General features: G+C 50.3%; 1 protein-coding gene across 3 annotated transcripts in view; it reads right to left on the minus strand.

Annotated features, from left to right (window-relative positions):
• CCDC88C (coiled-coil domain containing 88C) overlaps positions 1-23,141 on the minus strand; it is a 146,621-nt gene that overhangs the window by 66,027 nt on the left and 57,453 nt on the right. For all 3 annotated transcript variants that reach the window (XM_034938017.3, XM_034938018.3, XM_034938021.3), the window contains exons 4-10: positions 22,276-22,345; positions 6,254-6,312; positions 5,033-5,116; positions 2,529-2,669; positions 1,923-2,107; positions 1,139-1,220; positions 655-813 (exon numbers count right to left, since the gene is read on the minus strand). In XM_034938017.3, coding sequence (XP_034793908.1) covers positions 655-813; positions 1,139-1,220; positions 1,923-2,107; positions 2,529-2,669; positions 5,033-5,116; positions 6,254-6,312; positions 22,276-22,345 — 780 coding nt within the window. The remainder of the gene's footprint in view (positions 1-654; positions 814-1,138; positions 1,221-1,922; positions 2,108-2,528; positions 2,670-5,032; positions 5,117-6,253; positions 6,313-22,275; positions 22,346-23,141) is intronic.

Below are 23,141 nucleotides of genomic sequence, written 5' to 3' on the forward strand. Positions count from 1 at the left end.
TAGGGACAGGGTTCCTTTCTGCCACCTAGGCTGGAGTGCAGCAATGCAAGCATAGCTCAATGCATTGCAGCCTTGACATCCCAGGTTCAAGCAATCCTCCTGCCTCAGCCTCCTGAGTAGCTGGGACTACAGGCACGTGGCACTATGCCTGGCTAAATTTTTTTATTTTTTGTAGAGACAGAGTCTTGCTATGTTGCCCAGGCTGATCTCAAACTCCTGGCCTCAAGCGATCCTCCCACCTTGGTCTCCCAAAGTGCTGGGAATATAGGCGTGAGCCGCTGCACCCGGTTGCCCGTTATTCCCACAGATGAGGAAATAGTCCTAGCAAATTAGCCACAGAAATTGCAAGAAGTCTTTTAAAAGATGCACACGGATAGAAGGTGATCATAATGCCATGAGGTGGGGGCAGGAGAAACCCTGAATCACTGCCTTACATCAATCAATTACACTCCTTCCCCTCCCCTACTGACTGGGAGATGAAGAGGAGCAAGAGGGGGGCCCTGGGAAGCCCAGGCAGGCTGAGGTGCCGGGGAAGCATCTGCTGAGACAGCTGTGGCTCCGCTCCTCCAAGCCCCCAAGGACAGGTCAGTCTGAATGTGCTTCTCAGGAATTTCCAGCAGCCCCATCCAGGGGCCTCACAGCAAGGCTCCCTACCTCCATGCGGGCCTTGTAGAAGTCCACATCGTGCAGCTTCTCCTTGCAGCGGGTCAGCTCCAGCTCCAGCCTCTCCACGCGGTTCGCCTTCTCCCGCAGGGAATCCAGCTCGTCTCGATAGGCACGAGCAGACCGGGCGTCTGCTGCTAGCTGGATGTTCTGCAAGGTGGACAAAGGCAGGAGAACCTAGCTTAGGGCATCCTCTAGGAAGGGCAGAAAGGCCAGTGCCCTCCTGCATGGTGTCTCCACGACGGCCCAGGACAAGCCAGCTCCCGGTGGCCAGGGGCCTCCATGTGCCACCACCACACAGGATCTCCACCTGCTGTCACTAAGAAACAGAGTCATCCCCATAGCCGTGCTCAGGACAAGTGGCTCTTGTGTGGCTTAAAAGCGCTGCTGTTGCGTTCCTGACCCTCCAGGCCCCGTTACTGGACACTCCAGCCCTGCCACCCCCAGGACACACAGGCTCAGGCCCCCGACTCACCTCCTGCTTAACTTTCTGCAGTTCCAGCACCAGCTGGTCCACCTCATGTCTGGTGTCCACAAGCTGCTCTGTCTTATCCTCCCTGCAGAGGCAGTAAGGAGAAAGAGTGTGGGAGGCAGCCTCAACAAGCAGCCCTGGGAGCAGGCTGCCACTTCCTAAAACCAGTGGGAAAAGGAAAGGACTCGGGATTTAGGTGGTGGGGAGGCGATCTGCTTATGGGGCCTGCAAAAATGTTACTGACTCAAAATTCTTTTCTTTTCATAAGTTTGCAACACCGGCCCTCAAACTATGTCCATCCGCCACTCAGGTCTCCCTCCGTGTGTGGGGCAGGTAAGGAGACCCCAGCGGCAGCTGTACCACCCCACAGCCAGGCTCCACAGGTGACATCCATCAGCTGCAGGAAACCTGGGAGAACAGGCTCACCAGATTGGAGGGAAGGAGGGGCACCTCCTCCCTCCAGCCAAGAAAACACATCAGGTGTGGTCGTCCCGGCCCCAAGCTGGAGCTGCGCGTGGACTGGAGGCTGCTTCTGTGGACAACTTGCACCGTCTGGACGGGAGGAAACCCTGAAGACCGGGAAGAACCCCCGCCCCCATCCCTGTGCAGGCCTCAGAAGGGGAGGCAGCTAGTCCGAGGTCAAAGAGTAAGCTCAGGGCAGACCCCAGCTGACTCCGGGGCACACGTCAGAGCTGTGCCATTGGCAGCACCACACATGTGAGTCGACACCACACCAGAAACATGTCTGCAACACACACAAAGGTAGGAGAAGCAGCTGGGGACTCACAGCTCCTGCCTGACGCGCCGCAGCCTGGCCTTGGTGTCGGCCAGCTCTACGGCCAGGTGCTGCTTGTCTTCGCTAGAGAGGCTGCTGGTGGGGCTGGGAGTGGAGTCGGCGCTGGAGGACTTGACGGGGCTGGGTGGATGCTGTGCCTGCAGGTAGTCCCGTTCCTGAGTGAGGTCCACGATCAGCTGCAGCGGGGCAGAGAGGGGGATGGAGGAGAACAAACGGGGTTAACCAGTACAACGCCTGAGCTTGAACAGGGTGAAGAAACCGCCAAAAGACAGATATTTCAGCGGAGACTAAGAAACGAGGAGGAAGGTGGGAAAAGGCTGGCGTGAGTTTTGAAAAGAGGTGAAATATTTAGTGAAACAAAAGGGAGTGTACGAAGGAGGAGGGCCCCAAGCTCCACGTCCTGATTCCCCATATCCTCCCACAGGCCCGAGGTGACCATGCACTGCAGGGGCCGTAACCAGGGGAAGCACGCACGTCCCACCCCCACCAGAACCTCAGCAGCAGGACCGAGGCGTCTAGGCTGAAGATGAAGGGAGAGGAGATGAAGGGGCCTAAGCGCCTTCCCAGGCTGACCGGGCCACCGACCCGCGGACGCACCTCGGTGCACTCGTCCCGCTGGTCGATGAGCCTCCGCAGGTGGAGCACCATGCTCCTCGACAGGGCCTCCAGCTCCTCCGGAGCCACTTCGGGCAGCTCCAGCCACTGCAGGTCAAACACATTCTCTTGGTTGTGAGTCACCTGTGGACACACATGGCAGGGCACTGCAGGGGCGGCAGAGACGGGCACCCACTTCCCTCACACTGCAAACAGCATCTCCTTCCAATCAACCTTACTAATCCCTCAGTGACAAATTTACGGTGGCCAGCAAAAGGGTGCCCTACGCAAGTGTGGCCAAACCCTTCAGCAGAGCCCTGTTCATACAAACCACTTCTGCTTTCAGAACTGGGTCAAAGAGGACGCTGATTTTCAAAGGGGACCAGAAAGCACGCCTCACAATTATTTCCCTATAGGGTCCTGGGATAAGATATCTTCATTGGAGCTACATCAATGTAGAACACAAAGAAGGAAAGCTTCAGGGTGAGAGGGTGAGGAAAGGGACTGTATGTTACTTCTTAAAATCTATGCAAACAGCAAAAATATTAATCTTATGTCAGAATATTGTGTACAAAGCAATCTTGGGTTGTTTTCTGGATCTATTCATAAACAATTTTCAGGGAAGGGTGCATCTCATTCCCACGGGCCACAGAAGACAGCCTCTTTGTGCCCCTTTCACTGGCCAGGGAGCGGAGATACACAGCTCTGTCTACGTGAAACAGCCTCTCGACACACACCCCCGGATCTGCCACAGGAGACAGGATCTATTTCGAGCTCTTCTCCTCTCAATTTTGGAAGAAGATACCATAGTGCTCAGGCCTCAAAAGAGGAAAACAAAAACAATGAAATCAGGGGTATCTACTCTGAAACACACCCAAAGAAGTCTTTATTCAGTCAAAAGAGATAGAGAAAACAAAAAAACTCAGCTTGAGCAACATAGTAAGACCCCATCTCTACAAAAAATTTAAAAATTAGCCGGGTGAGGTGGCATGCACCTGTGGTCCCAGCTACTTGGGAGGCTGGGGCAGGAGGACCACTTGAGGCCAGGAGTTTGAGGTTGCAGTGAGCTATGATCACACCACTTGTACTCCAGCCTGGGTGACAGGCTGTCTCTAAAAAAAAGAGACCCTGTCTCTAAAAAAAAGACAAACCCATAAAATAAAAAGCAGACAGAACCCTGTCAACAAAGGCCCTTCAATTTCTCAAAATCTGAAGAGACACCACCTTCTTACCTCTCCCCACCTTAAAAGGCCCAGTTTGGATACAGGTGATCTGAGAATTAGGAGAAATCTTATCCCATGATTCAGAGCACCCTAAGGGCACAGGATTGAGAGGCCGGTTCTAGGCCTGGTCCAGACCCAATGCTGGGGAAACTCCTTGGACATCTCGGGGCCTCTGTAAAGGGTGGTGTGGCTGGGCTTCAGGGGCTCAGCCTGGCTGCACCACAGCCACTTGCTGAGCTTTTATTGAAATGCTTATGCCCCCTCCTCCCCCTGAGTCTGACTCAGTGGGTCTCTCATGGGGCCCAGCACCCAAATTTTAAAAAAGCACCCAGGGAATTCTGAAGCCCAGGCGCAACAGCCCCAGCCAGCTGTGGAAGCTGGTAGGCCCAGCTACAGCTTCTCCCCAGTATCAACCCAGGGAGTCCTGTGCTCAGCTGCCTCTGCCAATCACACACCAGCTCCTGTGCATGCAAATCTTCATGCATTTATCTCATCTGTCCAATGACACTGACTGCTAAACCCATATCCCCTAAGGTAATTAAAGCACACAATGCTTATTTTGGAAGGAGTGTGGAAGTGGAGGTCAGGAAAGTAAATTTCCACCTGGATACTGCCCCCCAGGGTGGCAGCCTCCTTAGCTGATACCACCTTTGCCAACATCAATGGCAAAGGGCCGGGAAGGTCAGGCCTCAAAGGCCAGGGGCTCCTCCTCCTCCACTCCGCTGACGCTCAGTGCAGAGCCCTCCCGGCCCCTCGCTGGGGGGCCTGAGTTGGGGCTGGGCCAAGTCTCCCAAGGCGGTCTTTCTGGGACTCGCTGGTTTTGATTCCCAAGTGGTGTCAGCTTGTCTCTGCCATGTCACTGACAGAAGCAGAGAATCTCTCTATTCTATAAAGATCAACTGTTCAAAGCAGGGTGACATTTGCCAGAATACATTTTCAGGGCCTGTAAATCAAACTCTGGGCCTCAGTCACTTGACAGCTCTTAAAAATAGTCTGAGTCCATATTAGGCAAAAAGAAGGAGCCAAAAGATGACTTGATTGAGGTGTTTTTTTTTTTTTAATTTTTATTTTTACCCTCATTTTATTTTAGCTGGCTGATTGATGGCTATCTTTCCAAATAGAATCAATGTGTCTATGGTGCCTGAAACCTAAGATACCTAAGATTAGCAAAATCGTAATGGGTGATGTATTCTTCAAACGTTTCCACTCATAGAGAAGTTTTGCCTCCCGGCCACCACAGTGCAGCAGTCCACGGCTGAGCCCGCCACGAGGCCACGCACCTACCTCCTGGATATGGGCCACGATGCCAGCCTGGGTCTCAATGTCCAGCTGTTTGATTCTTTCAATGAACTCCTCTTTCCTCTCACACTGTGGAGGGTTACATGTGTTAATGGAAGCGCTGTTCAAGTGAGGGCGAAGCTGAGTCCACCACGGCCACAGAATGACAGTTTCAAAAGGAACCACCCACCCCGGGCTTCTCCTTCATAACTAAGAACGCTCTTGTCCTCCTACCAGCCTTACGCTGATGTGTCTCTAGTGGTTGCCAGGACCACCTACATCAGAATCACCTGGGGAGCTTGTTCTTAAAACTCCCATCCGTAAGCCCCCACCCAGATTGAAAAGACCAGGGTGGAACACAGAACGCTTCATTTTAAACAAGCTCTCCCGGTGATTCTTAAGTACAGAAAGACGGGGGACACCTGGTTTAGGCCGGAGGGGGGGGCAAACTTCATGTGTAAAAAGCCAGATGGTAAATATTTTAGACTCTGTGGGCCATTTGGCCTCTGTCACAACTACTCAGCTCTGTCGTTGTAGTGGCAAACCAGCCACAGACAATATGTAAAGGCGGGCATGAGGCTGTGTTCCAATAAAACTTTATTTGAGAGAGGGTCTCGCTGTCACCCAGGCTGGAGTGCAGTGGCATGATCATGGCTCACTGCAGCCTCAAACTCCTGCACTCAAGTGATCCTCTCGCCTCAGCCTACCGAGTAGCCGGGACTACAGGCATGCGCCACCACACCCAGCTAATGTTTTCTATTTTTTGTAAAGACGAGGTCTCACTATGTTGCCCAGGCTGGTCTTGAACTCCCAACCTCAAGCGATCCTCCCCCACCTCAGCCTCCCAAAGTGCTGAGATTACAGGCATGAGCCACTGCACTTGGCCCAATAAAACTTTATTTACAAATACAGGCAGCAAGTCAGATCTGGCCCACAAGCTGTAGTTTGCAGATCCTTGTTCTAGTGATTCCTACACTGGGGACGATTTGCTAATGGTACCCTGGCCTAAGGGATCCCCATCTCGCCTCCTGCCCAAGGTGCCCTGGTACTAGAAACAGCTGCCACGTAAAACAATGGCCACTCTCTTCCAGGAACCCAGCGGCCTTCTGTCATATTGGACTGAAAGGAGCATCCTCCCACCTAAGCTAAGGGCTCGTTCAAGTCCCGCAAACCCAATATGAGATAGCTGGGGTAGGTCCCTCTGCTGCAGCCCTGCCCGATCCCTACCTGGACAGCACAGCCCAGCACCAGCAGCAGCACCTTCTTGATTTCCTCCATGCTCTTCCCTAGATCAAGAGAGCAACACATTTAACTCAGCTCAACTGCTGATATAATTTCAGTGACATGTTTACCGTAGGGAAAAAACAGATAAACAAACAAAAAAAATCATCTCTCTACTCTGTGACATTCACTTAGGTATACACACTCCATCGATCTTCCATGTGTGGCTTTATTTACTTTTTATTTTATTTTGAGACAGGGTCTCACTCTGTCACACAGGCTGGAGTGCAGTGGCAGGCCCACAGCTCACTGCAGCCTTGACCTCCCAAGGCTCAAGCGATCCTCTCACCTCAGCCTCCCTAGTAGCTGGGGCTATAGTCACATACCACCATGCCCAGCTAATTTTTGTATTTTTTGAAGAGATGGGTTTTTGCCATGTTGCCTAGGCTGGTCTCAAACTCCTGGACTCAAGTGATCCGCCCTCCTCAGCCTCCCAGGGTGCAGGAATTACAGGTGTGAGCCACCATACCCAGCCTTATTTACTTTTTAAACCAAATGAGGATTCTGTACATAACTATTTGAAGCCCCTTCCATTCAAATATGTCATAAGTATCTCCCAATGATAATTAACAAACCATAACATCAGCATCCCTTTTTAGCGCATCAGGTAAGCAAAGTACACAATGGGAGAGAACAACTCCCACAGGAAATACTGAGTCAACGCTAAAATAAGGCTGTATACAACCTTCCCCTTTTTATTATGCAAAATTCCAAACAGACACGGGAGGACAGTATAATGAACCTCCACAATACACTCAGCCTCACATTATCAACATTCTGCACCTCTCACTCTACCTGCCTCCTCCTTCCCCCTTTTAAGTTTGTTTGGCTGGAGTATTCTAAAGTAAATTCTATAAGATAACATAAAGCCATCCTTTTTTTTTTTTTTTTGAGATGGAGTCTCGCTCTGTCGCCCAGGCTTGAGTGCAGTGACGCAATCTCAGCTCACTGCAAGCTCCGCCTCCCGGGTTCATGCCATTCTCCTGCCTCAGCCTCCCGAGTAGCTGGGACTACAGGTGGCCATCACCGCACCCAGCTAATTTTTTGTATTTTTAGTAGAGATGGGGTTTCACCGTGGTCTCGATCTCCTGACCTCGTGATCCGCCCGCCTCAGCCTCCCAAAGTGCTGGGATTACAGGCTTGAGCCACCGCGCCCGGCCCCCTTTTTTTTTTCTGATACAGGTTCCCACTCTATTGCCCAGGTTGGGGTATAGTGGTGCAATCATAGCTCGCTGCAGCTTCTACCTCCTGGGTTCAAGTGATCCTTCCACCCCAGCCTCCCGAGTAGCTAGACTACAGGTGCGCATCACCACACCTGGCTAACTTTTGTATTTTTTGTAGACAGGGTCTCATAATATTGCCCAGGTTGGTCTTGAACTCCTGGGCTCAAGCGATCCTCCTGCCTCAGCCTTCCAAAGTGTTGGGATCACAGGTGTGAGCCACTGCACCTTTTTGATGGTTGCATACTTACTTTGTAAATCAAGGCCAGTAACTTATTTAACCAATACCTCTTCCAGAGGTTCAATTTATATATATATATATAATTTTTTTTTTTTTTGAGACAGAGTCTCACTCTGTCACCCAGGCTGGAGTGCAGTGGCACAATTTTGGCTCACTTCCACCTCTGTCTCCTGGGTTCAAGCGATTCTCCTGCCTCAGCCTCCCAAGGAGCTGGGATTACAGGCGCTCGCCACCACGCTCTGCTATTTTTGAATTTTTAGTAGAGACGGGGGTTTCACCATGTTGGCCTGGCTGGTCTTGAACTCCTGACCTCGTGATCTGCTCGCCTCGGCCTCCCAAAGTGCTGGGATTACAGACGTGAGCAGCCGTGCCCGGCCTTAAAATATTTCAATCTAAACAATGTTATAAAGAATATCATGGTAGCTAATTCTTTATGCATTCCCTTTTTAAGCTTTTCATATTAACAAACTGCCCTGCAGACAGGCTCTGCCATTTCACCCTGGGAAATGTGTGGTGATTCCCATTTTCCTACCCTTGATCAACATTTACCCCACCACTTTCCCAACTTTGTCAATCAGGCCAAAAATCCTGTTTCGTCATTCTGAGCTGTGTCTCTTTGATTGTGCTTGGGGCTGAATGCATCTTCACCTGTTTATCTATCTCAAACACTTAAAAACAGCAGCAGAACACCTGCGCCTAGACGATGGGCTTGGTCACCCAGGAACTGTGTGTCCCAGACAAGCCATACTCTGTCTCCAAGCCTCAGTTTCCACATCTATAAAATGGCCTGGGTAATGTGCAGGGTTCCCTTTCAGGTTTAAAAAAAAAAAAATCTATGTGTTCTTTTTCGTTATATCCTATTGTATTGAGGAAGAAAGGACATGCCAGAAATAGCTTTCTTCTCTTAAAAGACTTAACCAACTCACACACTGGGCTACAGTGTCCCAAAGTGTCAAAGACTGCCGGGATGAAAAAACCAAACCGCCGTCCTGAGAACCAATGCTGCGGTTCATTTCAGATCCCTGGGTATAAGTAGTGAATGAATATGCGACCTCCTCCTAAGACCCCTCAACTGAGAAATAGCTAAAATTGGCTTTCCTTGAGATAATGACATCATTGTCAAGCCTCAGAACTGGGAACTGGGGGTTCACTGAACCAGAAACACACCCCGCCCCCCAGCCTAAAGGCAGGGCAGGGAGAGACTGGTGGGCTGGACCACAGGGTCTAAGGCCACTTTCCTGCTCTGGAGGACACACCTGAGAATAAGGCTCAGCGTTGCAAAGCAATCTTCTAAGGTTAAATCCTTCTCCTGCTAGTAAGTGTAGAAATTCATCAATATTTGAAATGGAAAAATTCTCAAAATCTTAGGATTTTTTTTTTTTTTTACTTGAGATCTTTTATTTGGCCCAAGATACTCTAATCCATAGAATAAATATCACCACAGTGACTCACTTCCCTATTAACGTGGAGCTATTCATCAGCCACTTAATTTTAGTTTCGATAAAGAGAAAAGGGGCTGGGCACAGTGGCTCATGCCTGTAATCCTAGCACTTTGGGAGGCCAAGGTGGGAGGTGAGGTCAGGAGTTCGAGACCAGCCTGGCCAACATGGTGAAACCTCGACTCTACCAAAGGTACAAAAATTAGCTGGGCGTGGTGGCACGCGTCTGTAATCCCAGCTACTTGGGAGGTTGAGGCAGGAGAATCACTTGAACCCAGGAGGCGGAGGTTGCAGTGAGCTGAAATTGCTCCACTGCACTCCAGCCTTGGCGACAAAGGAAGACTCTGTCTCAAAAAAAGAGAGAGAAAAGGGAATGCCCACATGAGTGTTAACAAAGCCTCCAATCAGTCTTTCTGACAGTGCTTGCCGGCTCAGCCCAAGTCACCCACCTCCCCCTTTCCCTTTTGTCGGCCCACAGATCACTGGCAAGTGCTCATCACAAGCCCATGCTGGATATAAGAAGCACAGACCCTTCCCAGCCGTCACTGGCTTGTCTTCCTACAATGAGACTCACTTTTTGAAAGGCCACTCACCTGGTACTGTACCCACCACAGGAGCTGAAACACTAAGAAAGCACTTAAGGGCCTGAGATCAGCCCAAACAGAAGTCAGGGTTTGCACAGAAAATCTTTATGTACTCTATTCGCAGCAAAGTCCCCAAATAAACTAATTACATCACACTGTAGAATCATTTGGACAACTCTGGTGATCCATTTCCCCAGCCCAAAGCACATTACAACAGCAAATTAAAAGGGAGGAAAGTGCTAGAGAGGCTCACTGATGGTGTTCTGAGAGCAAGGAAGAGACCAGAAACCTTGCACACACACCAGAGGGCTCAAAACTACACTCTGAGGCCGGGTGAACTCAAACAAATTTACAAGAAAAAAACAAACAACCCCAGCAAAAAGTGGGCGAAGGATATGAACAGACACTTCTCAAAAGAAGACATTTATGCAGCCAAAAAACACATGAAAAAATGCTCACCATCACTGGCCATCAGAGAAATGCAAATCAAAACCACAATGAGATACCATCTCACACCAGTTAGAATGGCGATCATTAAAAAGTCAGGAAACAACAGGTGCTGGAGAGGATGTGGAGAAACAGGAACACTTTTACACTGTTGGTGGGACTGTAAACCAGTTCAACCCTTGTGGAAGTCAGTGTGGCGATTCCTCAGGGATCTAGAACTAGAAATACCATTTGACCCAGCCATCCCATTACTGGGTATATACCCAAAGGATTATAAATCATGCTGCTATAAAGACACATGCACACGTACGTTTATAGTGGCACTATTCACAATAGTAAAGACTTGGAACCAACCTAAATGTCCAACAACGATAGACTGGATAAAGAAAATGTGGCACATATACACCATGGAATACTATGCAGCCATAAAAAATGGTGAGTTTTTGAGATGGAGTCTCGCTCTGTCACCCAGGCTAGAGTGCAGTGGTGCAAGCTCAGCTCACTGCAACCTCTGCCTCTTGGGTTCAAGCGATTCTCCTGCCTCAGCCTCCCGAGCAGCTGGGATTACAGGCGCACACCACCATGCCCAGCTAATTTTTGTATTTTCATTAGAGATGGGGTTTCGCCATGTTGGCCAGGCTTGTCTCAAACTCCTGACCTCAAGTGATCTGCTTGCCTTGGCCTCCCAAAGTGCTGGGATTACAGGTGTGAGCCACTGCGCCCAGCCAAGACCCTATCTCTATTAAAAAAAAAAAAAAAAAATTAGCCTGGCCTGGTGGTGCACTATTTGGGAGGCTGAGGTAGGAGGATCGCCTGAGCCTGGGAGGGTGAAGCTGCAGTGAGCTTTGATTGTGCCACTGCACTGTAGCCTGGGCGACAGAGCAAGACCCTGTCTCCAAAACAAACAAACAAAAAACACCACAAAAACAAACAACACTCCGAGGCTGTTTGGTGACAGAGCAAACGGTTCTACTCTCTCAGCACCCTGCAATCACACACAATGACAACCCTGAGTTCATTCATTCCCTCATTCATCCCAACACCCATTAGACATCAAGAAAACAATCTGACCCACAGCACAGGTTAGAAGAGTATGGATTCCTGTTGGCTAAGGTTTGTAACAGGAGGGAAAAAGGCTTTAAAGGTAGAGAATTAAGTTTAGAAAAATATTCATGAAAAAAATAAACTCTTTGGTGATGAACAGGTTACTAAGAAATTCACCTCTGCCCTCATTCAAATGAAGCAGAGCGATGCTTGCTCTCACCAGGCTGAGTGAATAGAAACATTTGCTTATTAACAAAAGCATCCTGTGATCCCCACCCCTACAGATTCCTACAAAATTTTTTTTTAAAAAGCGCCCAGGGCGGGAAGCAGAAGTTTCCTCATTTCTCATGAGAAGCCGATGCCCAATTTCTTTCAGGATTTCAGTCATAAGAAAAACCGCTATTTCCATAAATCTACCAGATTGTGGGTTTTGAACAGTTTCAAAACACAGCAGAAGATTCCCTCCTGGGTCCTTGCCAGTAGGACTGGCTCAGTGACACAGTCAAGCAGGCCAAGATCAAACAAACCTACAGACAGCTTCCTGCCAAGTACCTACTATGTGCTGGGAGCCAAACCAGCAATCAGAAAGCTGATAAATGCTATGGGAACCCGGGAAAGGAACTTCTAATTTGCAGCAATGCCCAGGGCAAGGACTCTAAAGGGAATAACCTTTGAGCTGAGTTCCACAGATAAGGAGGAGACAGACTTATCGGGTAGGCAAGTGTGGGCTTTCCAGGCCCAGGGAACAGCACATGCGAAGGCCAAGAGGTAAGAAAGCACGCTGTTTGTCAAAGTATAAGTGCTTTATGGTTACACTTACTCGAGCTGCTGTTCAGAGGGAGAAACAGGGGCAGGTTATAAAACGAAGTGAATTTCTACACCAAAAAAGTCACAAGCAACCACTGGGGGCGGGGATCGAGAAACATCAGACCGGACACACTCCACACTTAACACAACTACACTCTGTTGAGAATAGGAGAACCCCTGGGGGAATCCCAGGACAGCCTCAGTCAATAGCTGAGTCTAAGAAAAACCTTACCCTACTACCTGCTTCCTGGAGTCTTGACACAAAGAAATTCATCCCAGCCTTTCTTAGCAGAAATGCAATGCAGGCAAGCCAACATAAGCTATATAGAAAGCTGCAGATGTTAACAGTCATAAGCTTCCAAAACAAAAGGGAAACTGCCTGATAGCACACGTTTCTAAGGGCAGAGGTGAGGATAGAAAAGTAGTTGCACAATTAAAATACACCATCCTCTAAAATGTGCATTATATCAAGGTTTGAAAATTCCCCGACTTGCTAGCTCTGAGTCCATGGCAGACATGATTAGTCAATCACAGCACTTTCTGACTTAGGGTGGAACTAGGCCTCAGAATCCTTCTGAACACAGCTCCACAGACTACCAGTTAATGGACATTAACACATGGAACAAAACCTATCTTCCTTCCATGACTGGTACATAATGTGTAGAGTCCTTTTTGACTCCACTCTTTGGTTCTTTAAGATGTAGTCATGCACATGTTCAGAAGACACTTTTTTTTTAAATTTTGGAGACAGAGTCTCACTCTGTCACCCAGGTTGGAGTGCAGTGGCGCAATTTCGGCTCACTGCAAACTCCACCTCCCGGGTTCAAGCGATTCTCCTGCCTCAGCCTCCCAAGTAGCTGGGACTACAGGCACCCACCACCACACCTGGCTAATTTTTGTATTTTTTAGTAGAGACAGGGTTTCACCATGTTGGCCAGGCTGGTCTTGAGCTCCTGACCTCAAGTGATTCATCCGTCTTGGCCTCCCAAAGTGCTGGGATTACAGGTGTGAGCCACCATGCCCAGACAGAAGACACTTTCTGATTTCTGGATACAGGAACTAATTCTTGTTGTGTATAAACAATGACTGAGGTGTGAAGCTGGGGATTTAAGCAATGGCAGGCAAGCATCCCTTTCCCTTCCTGCCCCAAACTGCACACTCTCTGCCCTTGCTGGGGTCAAAGGCACAGTGATGCCTCTCCACAGATGAACAGGGGTCAGAGATAAAGCAGTGAAACTGATTCCTCTGTCTTGCTAACTCAGCTCCCCACAACCACAGAGGCCCAGGACCTGCAAATGACCAGCCAGGCTCAGGGTTTAACCCTCACAACCTGGAAGGACTGACCATATTCCATAGAGTAATTCTGCCCTTCCCTCCTACAGACCACCATTACTGCACCTTAATATACGGCACGCTACCATGTGACTTAATTCTAAAAGCAATTCCCCGAGGACGGCATGATGACTCCATCTTAGAAATAGAAGGATGCAGCTCAGAAAGGCTGAGTCACAGAACTAAGATCTGTCCCCGGGTCCACCACTACCTACCATCTCCTAACTTATTTATGTTTCCTTCCAAAGCAGGGAGCTATGTGGTTTCGCTTCTGATCCCGGTGGTCCCACGCAGGTTGTTTAACCAGCGTTTGCTGACTGAGTGAGGTTAACTGTTACCATCAAGTACCTGGGTTAGAACCGCAAAGAGAGCAGTTTCAGTTTCTCTCTTCTACGGCACGTATGTGTGCTTACTTATTCTACATTCTCTTCTCTTCTGGCTTACATGCTGGTGTGAACCACTAACTGCTTTCCCTGGTTTTGTACTTAAAAACCAGTTATTTCATAAGGATGCTCACGAGGCTGTCACAGTGATTTGAAAACAGCAGTGCACTGAACACGACCCTGTTGTCTCTCCTCAGTACACGGGCACACCCCAACACTCACTCACATGGGCACGGCTCTGAGGGCCCTCCTGAGGGCTCAGCTTACAACGAGAAGAGCTGTTTATTATTATTTTAACAGTTGGGGTACTTCCCAGGCACTGCCGAGGAATACTCGAGGTGGAGAGCTCCCCGTGGGTGGGCACATGGGGATGCTCCATCATATGTGTCCCCACCCACAGGGAAGGAGGCAGGCACCTCTACACACGGGCTCACATTCTGGGGAGCGGCCCCTGTGGAATCCTCATGTCACCACGTGCCCCCACCCCCCGGCATTAACATAACCAGGCACACACATTTATCAAACGTGGACTCTGGCAGGCGCTAAGCTGCATGCCTGTGTGGAATGGTGCAGGAGCCTCCCGGGGGCACTCTGACTAGTGGCCCTTTACTCTAGTGTCTCTCTGCTGCCCATGTCAAGTCGGTCCCACCCCCACAGACACCCCAGCACCACCATGCACAACAGACGACAGCTACCCCCAGGTCATGTAGAACACTTTGAAATATCAGCCCCTCGGAGCACCCTCACCCCAAAAATGACCTCCTACCCCACCTGCCTGCCACGCCTGCAGAAGCTGAGAGCGAATTCATTTCCCAGCACCAAACAACTGAAGACCAGAAAAGCAGAATCAGCCACAAGCCTGCAGCTTGAGACTCAAGTTTGCTCTGGGAGGGGGCGAGGAGCTAGGGCAGGCAGGGGACGCTCTGGGAAAGGGTCCCTCCCAACCACCACGTGGAAAACTCAAACATAAAGACCTTTGACAAATAGCATCTCTTCCCTCCTCCGCAGACGGCGGTGGCCACAGAGAGTAGGGCTGCTGGAAGCCATGGTGTGGCTGTTGCAGCCAGCGGCGTTCTCTGTGTGCCTGGGCCATCACTAGGAAGTTTACTAACAAAGTCTGGTCTCCAGGCAGATCCGCGGGTGCTCGGAGGCCGGCGTGTGGGCCGCACTGTGACGCTCGGCTGGGCTTGGTGTCAGCCAAACTCTGCACCTTCCTAGGAAAGGAAAGCCTCGGCTCCTGGCTTAAGTGCCCCAGCACCGCACATGGACTGGAGACCTCATTTCCGGATCCAACAAGCAGCACAGAAGCAAAGAAGCAGGATAGAAACGGGGTAGTTTAAAACAGCATTTGGTTGCTTTTCTGAACCTTCTCTCTCAAGGATGAAAGAGGAAATTTTAGAACAATCAAAATGCTTGCAAGATTAGCTTTTTCTTACTTCTTCCCTCCCATTCAAATGCCCAAAACGTTTTGCAAATATGAAAATTATATATATACACACACACACACACATACACTTATACACAGGATTAGAGAATTATGGCCAGGAGAAATAAAATAAAAACAACAGGCGTAGGGGAAAAGAACACAAGAATGGCTCATGAAGCCTGACTGGCCGACCCTCAGCCTCCACACCACACGGTGAGCAGGCATGGAGCCAGGGGCAGGACTAGGAGGGCCGCAGGGCCGGGAAGACAGGGCTTTTGATTTTTAAAAGCACCATCTCTGCAGCAGGAGGACTGTTCCCCACAAGCCGGACTCTGAGCCTGTGCCTGGGTTGCCAGGATGGAGGTCAGTAAGCCTCGGGCACACCCAGCCCTCACAAGTTCCCCGGGGCCCCCGAAGGAAGGCAGGGCTGTGCCGTGTGGGCTACGAGAGAGAGGTTTCCATGGGATCTGAAAAGCACTCCAAGGACACACTGGCAGGAGAGCAAATCAATACTGAAAGGGTTAAATATTAAATTCCAAGGAGTTTCAGGAGGTCTGTTTCCTCTGGCCCATGAATCCTAAACCTCAGCTGTCACAGAAGGCCTCCTCCTTGCCCCAGGCTTGCTGCTCCTCATGAGACTCCCAGCAACTTGCACTCCCCTGAGCTTGTTCCACCTAGAACACCTTTCCTTGCTTTCTCTGTCCGTGGCTTGCCCAGATATTGCCTCCTCCAGGAAGCCTTTCTGGCCTGCCCAAGCAGAACTCATCAGCCCCCTTGTACTGGCTGTGAAGCACATTCTTGCACCATCTTCTGTCCTAGAATAAATGTCACAGGACTCTGTCTTCCCTTCCTGCCTCAACCCAGACTGGGGGCTTCCTGAGCAGAGGCGGCCTGTTCATCTCACCAGCAGAGGGGAGCTAAAGGAGGGGCTTGGGCTGAACTCCTTTTGTGAGCCTCTGGCTGAGGGGCAGCCAGCAAAGATGAGGAAGGATGAAAAGGTACTCCAGTCTTTTATTTGGGGAGGTCAGAAGTCGGGCCTTCTGGCTTCCTCAGCTGGTGCAGTAGATAGAGTTCTGCACTCAGCTGAGAAGGAAGGTCGGCCACAGCATTTTGTGTGCACAGAACCCTGTCTCTTCAGGGTGCTTCCTCTGCTGCTGGAATGCGCACCCTCTGTAACCATCATAAGAGAGAGAAAACATAGGACAGAGGGCCAGGCCGCTGAACAGCAATTAATGAAACCCCAAGGCTCTTCTCAAAGGTTCCAGGGGTATTCAGACATGACCCTGTAGGGTGTGCATATGGAGTCGCAGCTCCTCTAGGGCTCCCAGGAATCCTGCTTGGCATTTAGAATGTAAGAAACATCAGGGCAGACCGGTGACAGTAACCCTCTTGCTTGGAACCAGTGGCTGACTGTCCACAAAAGTAACCATCTGTGCAATTTATGGTGCGAAATCCGTCTTGCGCCTATGGGGACCTCCATGCTGTGTGCCTCTGAATGAGCTCCTCCGCTCTCTGGGCTGGGCTTCTGCACCTAAATGGCTCGTTCCCTTCCATTCTAAATGGCTTCGGTGGGATCGGCCACGTGTAAGTCTGGAAACCACTACTATACTTGGATACAAACCCTGGAAGAAAAAACAATGCTCTCTTCCAGTGCAACTGTCCTGTGATTCATTGCAGAAAGTAATTTGCTAACACCCTGGCTTCCCGTCAGACAAATCTAGTCTTTTCTTGTGCGTGTGGCACAGTGACAGGCCTGGCTGCTGAGCAAGATGCTGAGAAGCCAGAGCTGGAGGGACCCCGGAGCTGGTCTAGCTCCATCCAGCATCCTCCCTCACTGCTCAGACAGTACAGACATGAGCTCTTGCTTCTCACAGGCTTCTTGTAGAAAACACTCACCAGTAACCGCAAAAGATGTTTAATAGCTGTGCAGCTGGCAAGATGGTGAAGGCGGTTTTCAGGGAGTCATCTCAGGCCTAGGGGAGACAGACACGTGGTACTGGGCAGAGAATGAATCTCACTTGACCCTGACCACTGACAACTGGCCTTCTTATCTATGAGAGCAAGTGGGTAACACCTGTCGGGGGCCCCAGCTTGACGGGAGAGCAAAGTGGAGAGAGGAAGAGAGAAAGGTGGGCCCCCTGCATGGATGCTGTATTTACTGAGCACCTACTACATGCCAGGCACTGATCTAGGCATTCGAATGCACTGACAACAACAACAAAAAACCCCAGGATTCCTGCTGTCATGAGAGCGTGCACCCTAACGGGGGAAAAGTATGCAATGCCACAGAGGGGAAAAAATAAGTGAACAGTATAGGCTATTCACAGGTGCCAAAAGGTAAGGAGAAGGGAAAGCAGAGCAGAACAAAGAAGACAGGGCGTGTGGCAGGAGAGACAGGTGGGGCCACACTGAACAGGGGCTCACAGGAGGTGTTTATACAGCTCGCTGGCAGAGGGACCGGCAGGTGCACAGGCCCTAGTGCCCAGAGCGGGCTGCAAAATGACAGTCGGCTGACCTGAGGAGTGGGCTGCTCAGGCTGCCATGCTGGGAGCAGACTGCAGGGGGCAGAGGTGAGGACACTGCCCTGGGGAGCAGCCAGGCGGAAGCAGGGTAGCTGGTGGTGGTGAGGAGGGCTGCAGAGGAGAGCTCGGCTTCTGGGGGTGCACTGAGGGTAGACCCAGGACGCCAGGCGACAGCGCAGACATGGGTAAGAGGGAAGGATAAGGATGGCTGAGGGGAAACAAAGTGAAGGACGCTCTACGGCACTCAGGCCCCAGAAGCCTGCACACTGCCTCACTATGGGGCAGGCTCTTATAAGAGCCGTCATATAAAAGTGAGGGCGGGGTTCAAGCAGGGTCCAGCCAGAGCCCAGGCCGTGCTCGGAGAAGCAGAGACTACAGCAGTGAGGCACCAGACAGACCCTCCCCTCCCCGGGGGCGTGGGTGCAGCTGAGAGTGAGCTGCAACACCACAGCACCATCAGAGCAGAAATCCAGAGACGGTCCCAGGGCGGACACAGCGTAAGGGAGTGAGGAGTTTGGGCCGGGACGGGCAGATGCTGAGGAGAGATTTCAAAAGCAATTTTCAGTATACGAAGTACTGTTTCATAGTTACTGCACTGTCCTTGACTTCCACCCAGGATAGGAAGAGAGTGAACACCCTTCTGTCTGATGGGTGTGGGGGGTTAAGTGAGACATACAGAAAAACTGTAAGTTGTGGCACCTCCCTTTTTTCGGTCAGAGAAAGGGGACAAATGCGTAGACTCTCAGGGTCTTTTAGTATCATTGTGTTGGGGAACAGTGGGTGGACCAGATGCTCTGTTGGGATCTGGAATCTGGGAGCTTGTGATGCTATGTGCCCAAAACAGAAAAGTTACCCCAAACTATAAAACGTTATAAATAACAGTACAGTGTCAGCATCCATCAAAAAGAGTACAAAGCAAGCCCCTCACACACGACGGGGATAGATTTAGTCAAAAAGCACACACATGCCCCACCCCGGGCAACCATACAAATTTAAAAAACACCAACTTTGTTCCTTGTTTAAAAAGAAACGAAAAAAGCTTCACACATCTATTTTTACAATTTAAAACTGAAAATGCTATTTCATAAATACATCTCTCTGCCCCTAGCACTGGTGTCTGCATCTTCCTGCTGGTGGATGTCCCCTGCCAGCCTCCTCTGCTCTCAGAGCACCATGGGACCCCTGTCAAACCTACTCATCCGTGCACCCAGCTCCCCGTCCCCCAGCCCTGACACGTTGCCCTCTGTGTGCAGCCTGCCGAGGCCACCGTCTAGCATTTCAGTCAGTGAGGCCCGGGGCCCTCTGAGCCCTCGGTGATGGGTAGAGTTATTCCCGTCCTTCACTTTCCCAGCCTTCACTGTCCAGTTTCTCCAACTCCACCTTCAGAGCTGGGACCAGCTGATCCATGTGGGCTGATTATATACCACGGGGGCCCCAGGGACATTCAATTCACCTGTCAACAGTCTAAAACCAGCTTCCTCTTAACATTCTAAAAACTGAATTGTGGTTAGGGTTTTACAACTTTGTATATTTATGAAAAAAAATCACTGAATTATACACTTACAATGGGTGTGTTTTATAGCATGCAAATGATACCTCAATAAAGCTGTTAAAAAAAAATCAGCATCCACATCTTTACAGATGTTTCTGTTTGGCAGCAGACCTGAGATGCGGACCTATGTTCTCTGCCCATGGACAATCTCTGTGGTGTTGGGAGGTGCCTGATGGTAGTGGGGCAGAGAAGGCAGGCTTCCAGATGGTAGTGGAAGGGGAGACACCTGCAGGGATGAGAAGAGGGGGAGCACCAGCAGGAAGGTGGGCAAGCTATGCAGGTAACATCGGAGCTAAAGGGAGGGGTGAGAAAAGGCGGGGAGAAGGATGCGTTTAATATTAGGTTCAACCATATGCCATTTTTATAGGTCAAAAAAGACTGGATATTGGCAATTGCCTACAGTTAAACCTAACCCATAGATGTCCATGTGTGACAGATGAAGAGGCTCAGGTTTGGGGGCGGACAGAGCAGGTTTCCAATCAGCCCCTCTGCTTACAGGCCAACTGGTCAAGGACATGGCACCCCAGCCCTCGGAGCCTCAGTTCTCTCCCTATAAACGGAAATGGGCGCAGCCACACCACAGAAGCACATTTTCATTCCTTTAAATACAAATTTTAATTACCTAATTAAAGATGGAGTCTTGCCTGTCGTCCAGGCTGGAGTGCAGTGGCACAATCACAGCTCACTGCAGCCTCGACCTCCTGGGCTTAAGCAATCCTTCTGCCTCAGCCTCCTAAAGTAGCTAGGACTATGAGTGCGTGTCACCATGCCCGGCTAACTTTTTTATTTTTTGTAGAACTAGTGTCTCGCCACCACGCTTGGTCTTTCATTCCATTTGTAATGCATGTTCAGTGCCAAGCACAGGGTGGGCTTGCTAAGGAGTGGCTGTCCCCCCCTTTTGCTCCTCCACTGTCTCCAAGGCAGACGGAACAACAGGACTAAGCTACCGCCAACCTCTACAGGCATCACTCTCATCTCCTCCCGTAGCCAGCCCCAAATAAACTAGGAAGGCGGCAGAGTTCTGCTCAGCAAAACAGGCTCCACTTCCCTGAAGTTACCAGAAATCATGAGAGTCCCCCGGTCCCTGGAGCCCAGGGCTGTGGCCGGCATGGACTGCATCTGGCGTCCCCGCCCTTCTCTGGGGGAGCCATGAAATAAAGCCGGAACACACATGGCCCCATGGCAGAGCTGGCAAGGGAGCAGAACCAAAGGCCCCCTGCTACTAACACGGGAAGTGGGGGAGGGCGCTTGCTGCCAGGGGCCACCAGGAGGACCAGGGGTGGCCTCTGCAGGGTCTCCATGTAAGGCGGTGAGTGCCCACAGGCCAGAGCACTGAAGACTATCAGGGGTCCAGGGATGCTCTTCCTTCTGGCTCATGCAGAGAAAAGGCGGACACCTCAGCCAGCTGGAGCCCAGAAAGAGCGCCCCCACGGAACAAGGAAGCCGCTGCTGATGTTCTCAGAGCGGTGGCACTAAAAGAAGACTGCTCTCCTACCAGCTTTGTCCTCAGCTGGTTACTCAGTGAACTCTTCTGAAGCCTCAAGGCCATTAGCTACTGTCATACGGACAGGAGAGGGGATGGCCAGGCTGCAGTGAGACCAGGCTGAGGAGACGCCAACAGAGGGAAGCCCGAGTCCCTTTTGGAAATGTCTCTAATGTTTAGGATTCACGGTTTATTACCATCCTACAGGTGTGGCTTTTCCTGTGTTCCTTGACCCCTCACCTACTCCAGGAGGCCCCAGACCTAAGGTTCCAAAATGATGATAAGGTCGCCATCAGAACAAGGGAAGTCCTAGCCAGCAAGTAACTCTGTCCCTGGGGCCTGCGACTTCTGTCCACGAGCTATGGGTGCAGGTAAACACACACAGGTGAAAGAGACGCAAGGCATCACTCCATTTAATGCACCAAGGAAGTTATCTGACAGGCAGAGATTAAGTTCTGACTTTCTGTAAGATGCCAGGAGGACATTTAATTTGGTCTTTCTTTTTTTCATTTTATAATTAGAGATGAGATCTCACTATGTTGCCCAGGCTGGTCTTAAACTCTTGGGCTCAAGCGATCCTCCTGCCTCGGCCTCCCAAAGTTTTGGGGTTATAGGAATGAGCCACTGCGCTCGGCCTCATTGAGTCTTTCAAACTCACACTGAGCGTCAGAGACTGTGGGGTCCTAGAACCCGTGCCTGCCAGGAGAGCTGAGTCCAACAGGGAGACATAAGACAGATCAATGAGCTCCATCACCGAGCATGAACCTCGCAGGACCCCAGTGACAGATGTCAGTTCTCTAAAGAGATTCTTACTCTCTTGTCTAAGGTACCACACTCCCTGATGGTGTCAGCTGATTCTACAGTTACTGAGGAGGTGAGTCCACCAGATGGTATGACTCAGGCACCTAAACCCAAACTCAATCTTCCCAGGAGGAACAAGGCGGTGGCCTCACTAGCCTCTGCACACACATCTGAGCGGTTGGGAGGCTTCATTTTTTTTTTTTTTTTTTTTTTTTTGAGACACAGTCTTGCTCTGTGCCCAGGCTGGAGTGCAGTGGCACAATCTCAGCTCACTGCAAGCTCCGCCTCCCGGTTCACGCCATTCTCCTGCCTCAGCCTCCCGAGTAGCTGGGACTACTATGCCCAACTAATTCTTTGTATTTTTAGTAGAGATGGGGTTTCACCTTGTTAGCCAGGATGGTCTCGACCTCCTGACTTCATGATCCGGCCGCCTGGGCCTCCCAAAGTGCTGGGATTACAGGCATGAGCCACCGCACCCGGCCTGGGAGGCTTCATTCTTAAGGAAGAAATGTGCCCTTGGCTGAATGCCTCAGGGTAATGAACCCACTCTTTAAAATCTCACCAAAACGATCACGTGTTTTCACTGTGCTGGCCCAAGCTGGCAGCCGGAGCTCGATGGCCAGCAGCTGCCCAACGCCATGCCACTGGCTGGGCACCACAGGGGAGAAGGGAGCAGCTTTCACTCACCAGACAGTGGGTCTCTGCCAATCATCAAAACATTGGGCAAATTCATTACAATCAGCTGCTGGAGAACTTCCTGCAGAAACAAAGGGGGAAAAGATACCATTAAGAACCGGAAACAAAAATAAAGAGGGATTAAGTAAATTACAAGTAATGAAGCCCCCGGACGGGTGCACAGCCATCCCGTGGTGACTACGAAGGCACTAAAATGACAGCAAGGAGCACGTAAGATGCAAACAAACACGAAAGCCAAAGCCTAACTGTATTTCTGTCTTGATTGTTAGCAAATAAAAAGTATGCCTACAAGAGATTTAATGGGGTTATGAAAAAAGAAAAAGCATATTTAAAAAATAAAATGAAAGCTAAAGTTATGTCTGCATAGGTAGAGAGGCCTGGGGAAAAAAGGCAATAGATGACAGGCTAGGACAGCAGTATCATGTTTCTTTTTTAAAAGATACCCTTATTTTTATTGTATGGCTTGTGCAATTAAAAAATAAGGAGGCCAGGCGCAGTGGTTAATGCCTGTAGTCTCAACGCTTTGGGTGGCTGAGGCAAGAGGATAGCTTGAGGCCAGGATTTCGAGACCAAGCCTGGGCAACATAGCAAGACGCCATCTACACACACACACACACACACACACACACACACACACACACACAGACAGACACACACACGCGCACACACACACTCTTAAATTAGCCAGGTATAGTGGTATGTGCCTGGGATCCCTGCTACTTGGGAGGCTGAGGTGGAACAATCGCTTGAACCTGGGTGGTCGAAGATACAGTGAGCTATCACACCACTGCACTCCAGCCTGGGGAACAGATGGAGATCCTGTCTCCAAAAAAGAAAAGAAGAAGAAAAAGAAATAA

The sequence above is a fragment of the Pan paniscus genome, chromosome 15, assembly GCF_029289425.2.
Source record: "Pan paniscus chromosome 15, NHGRI_mPanPan1-v2.0_pri, whole genome shotgun sequence".
In the NCBI taxonomy this organism is placed as follows: Eukaryota; Metazoa; Chordata; class Mammalia; order Primates; family Hominidae; genus Pan; species Pan paniscus.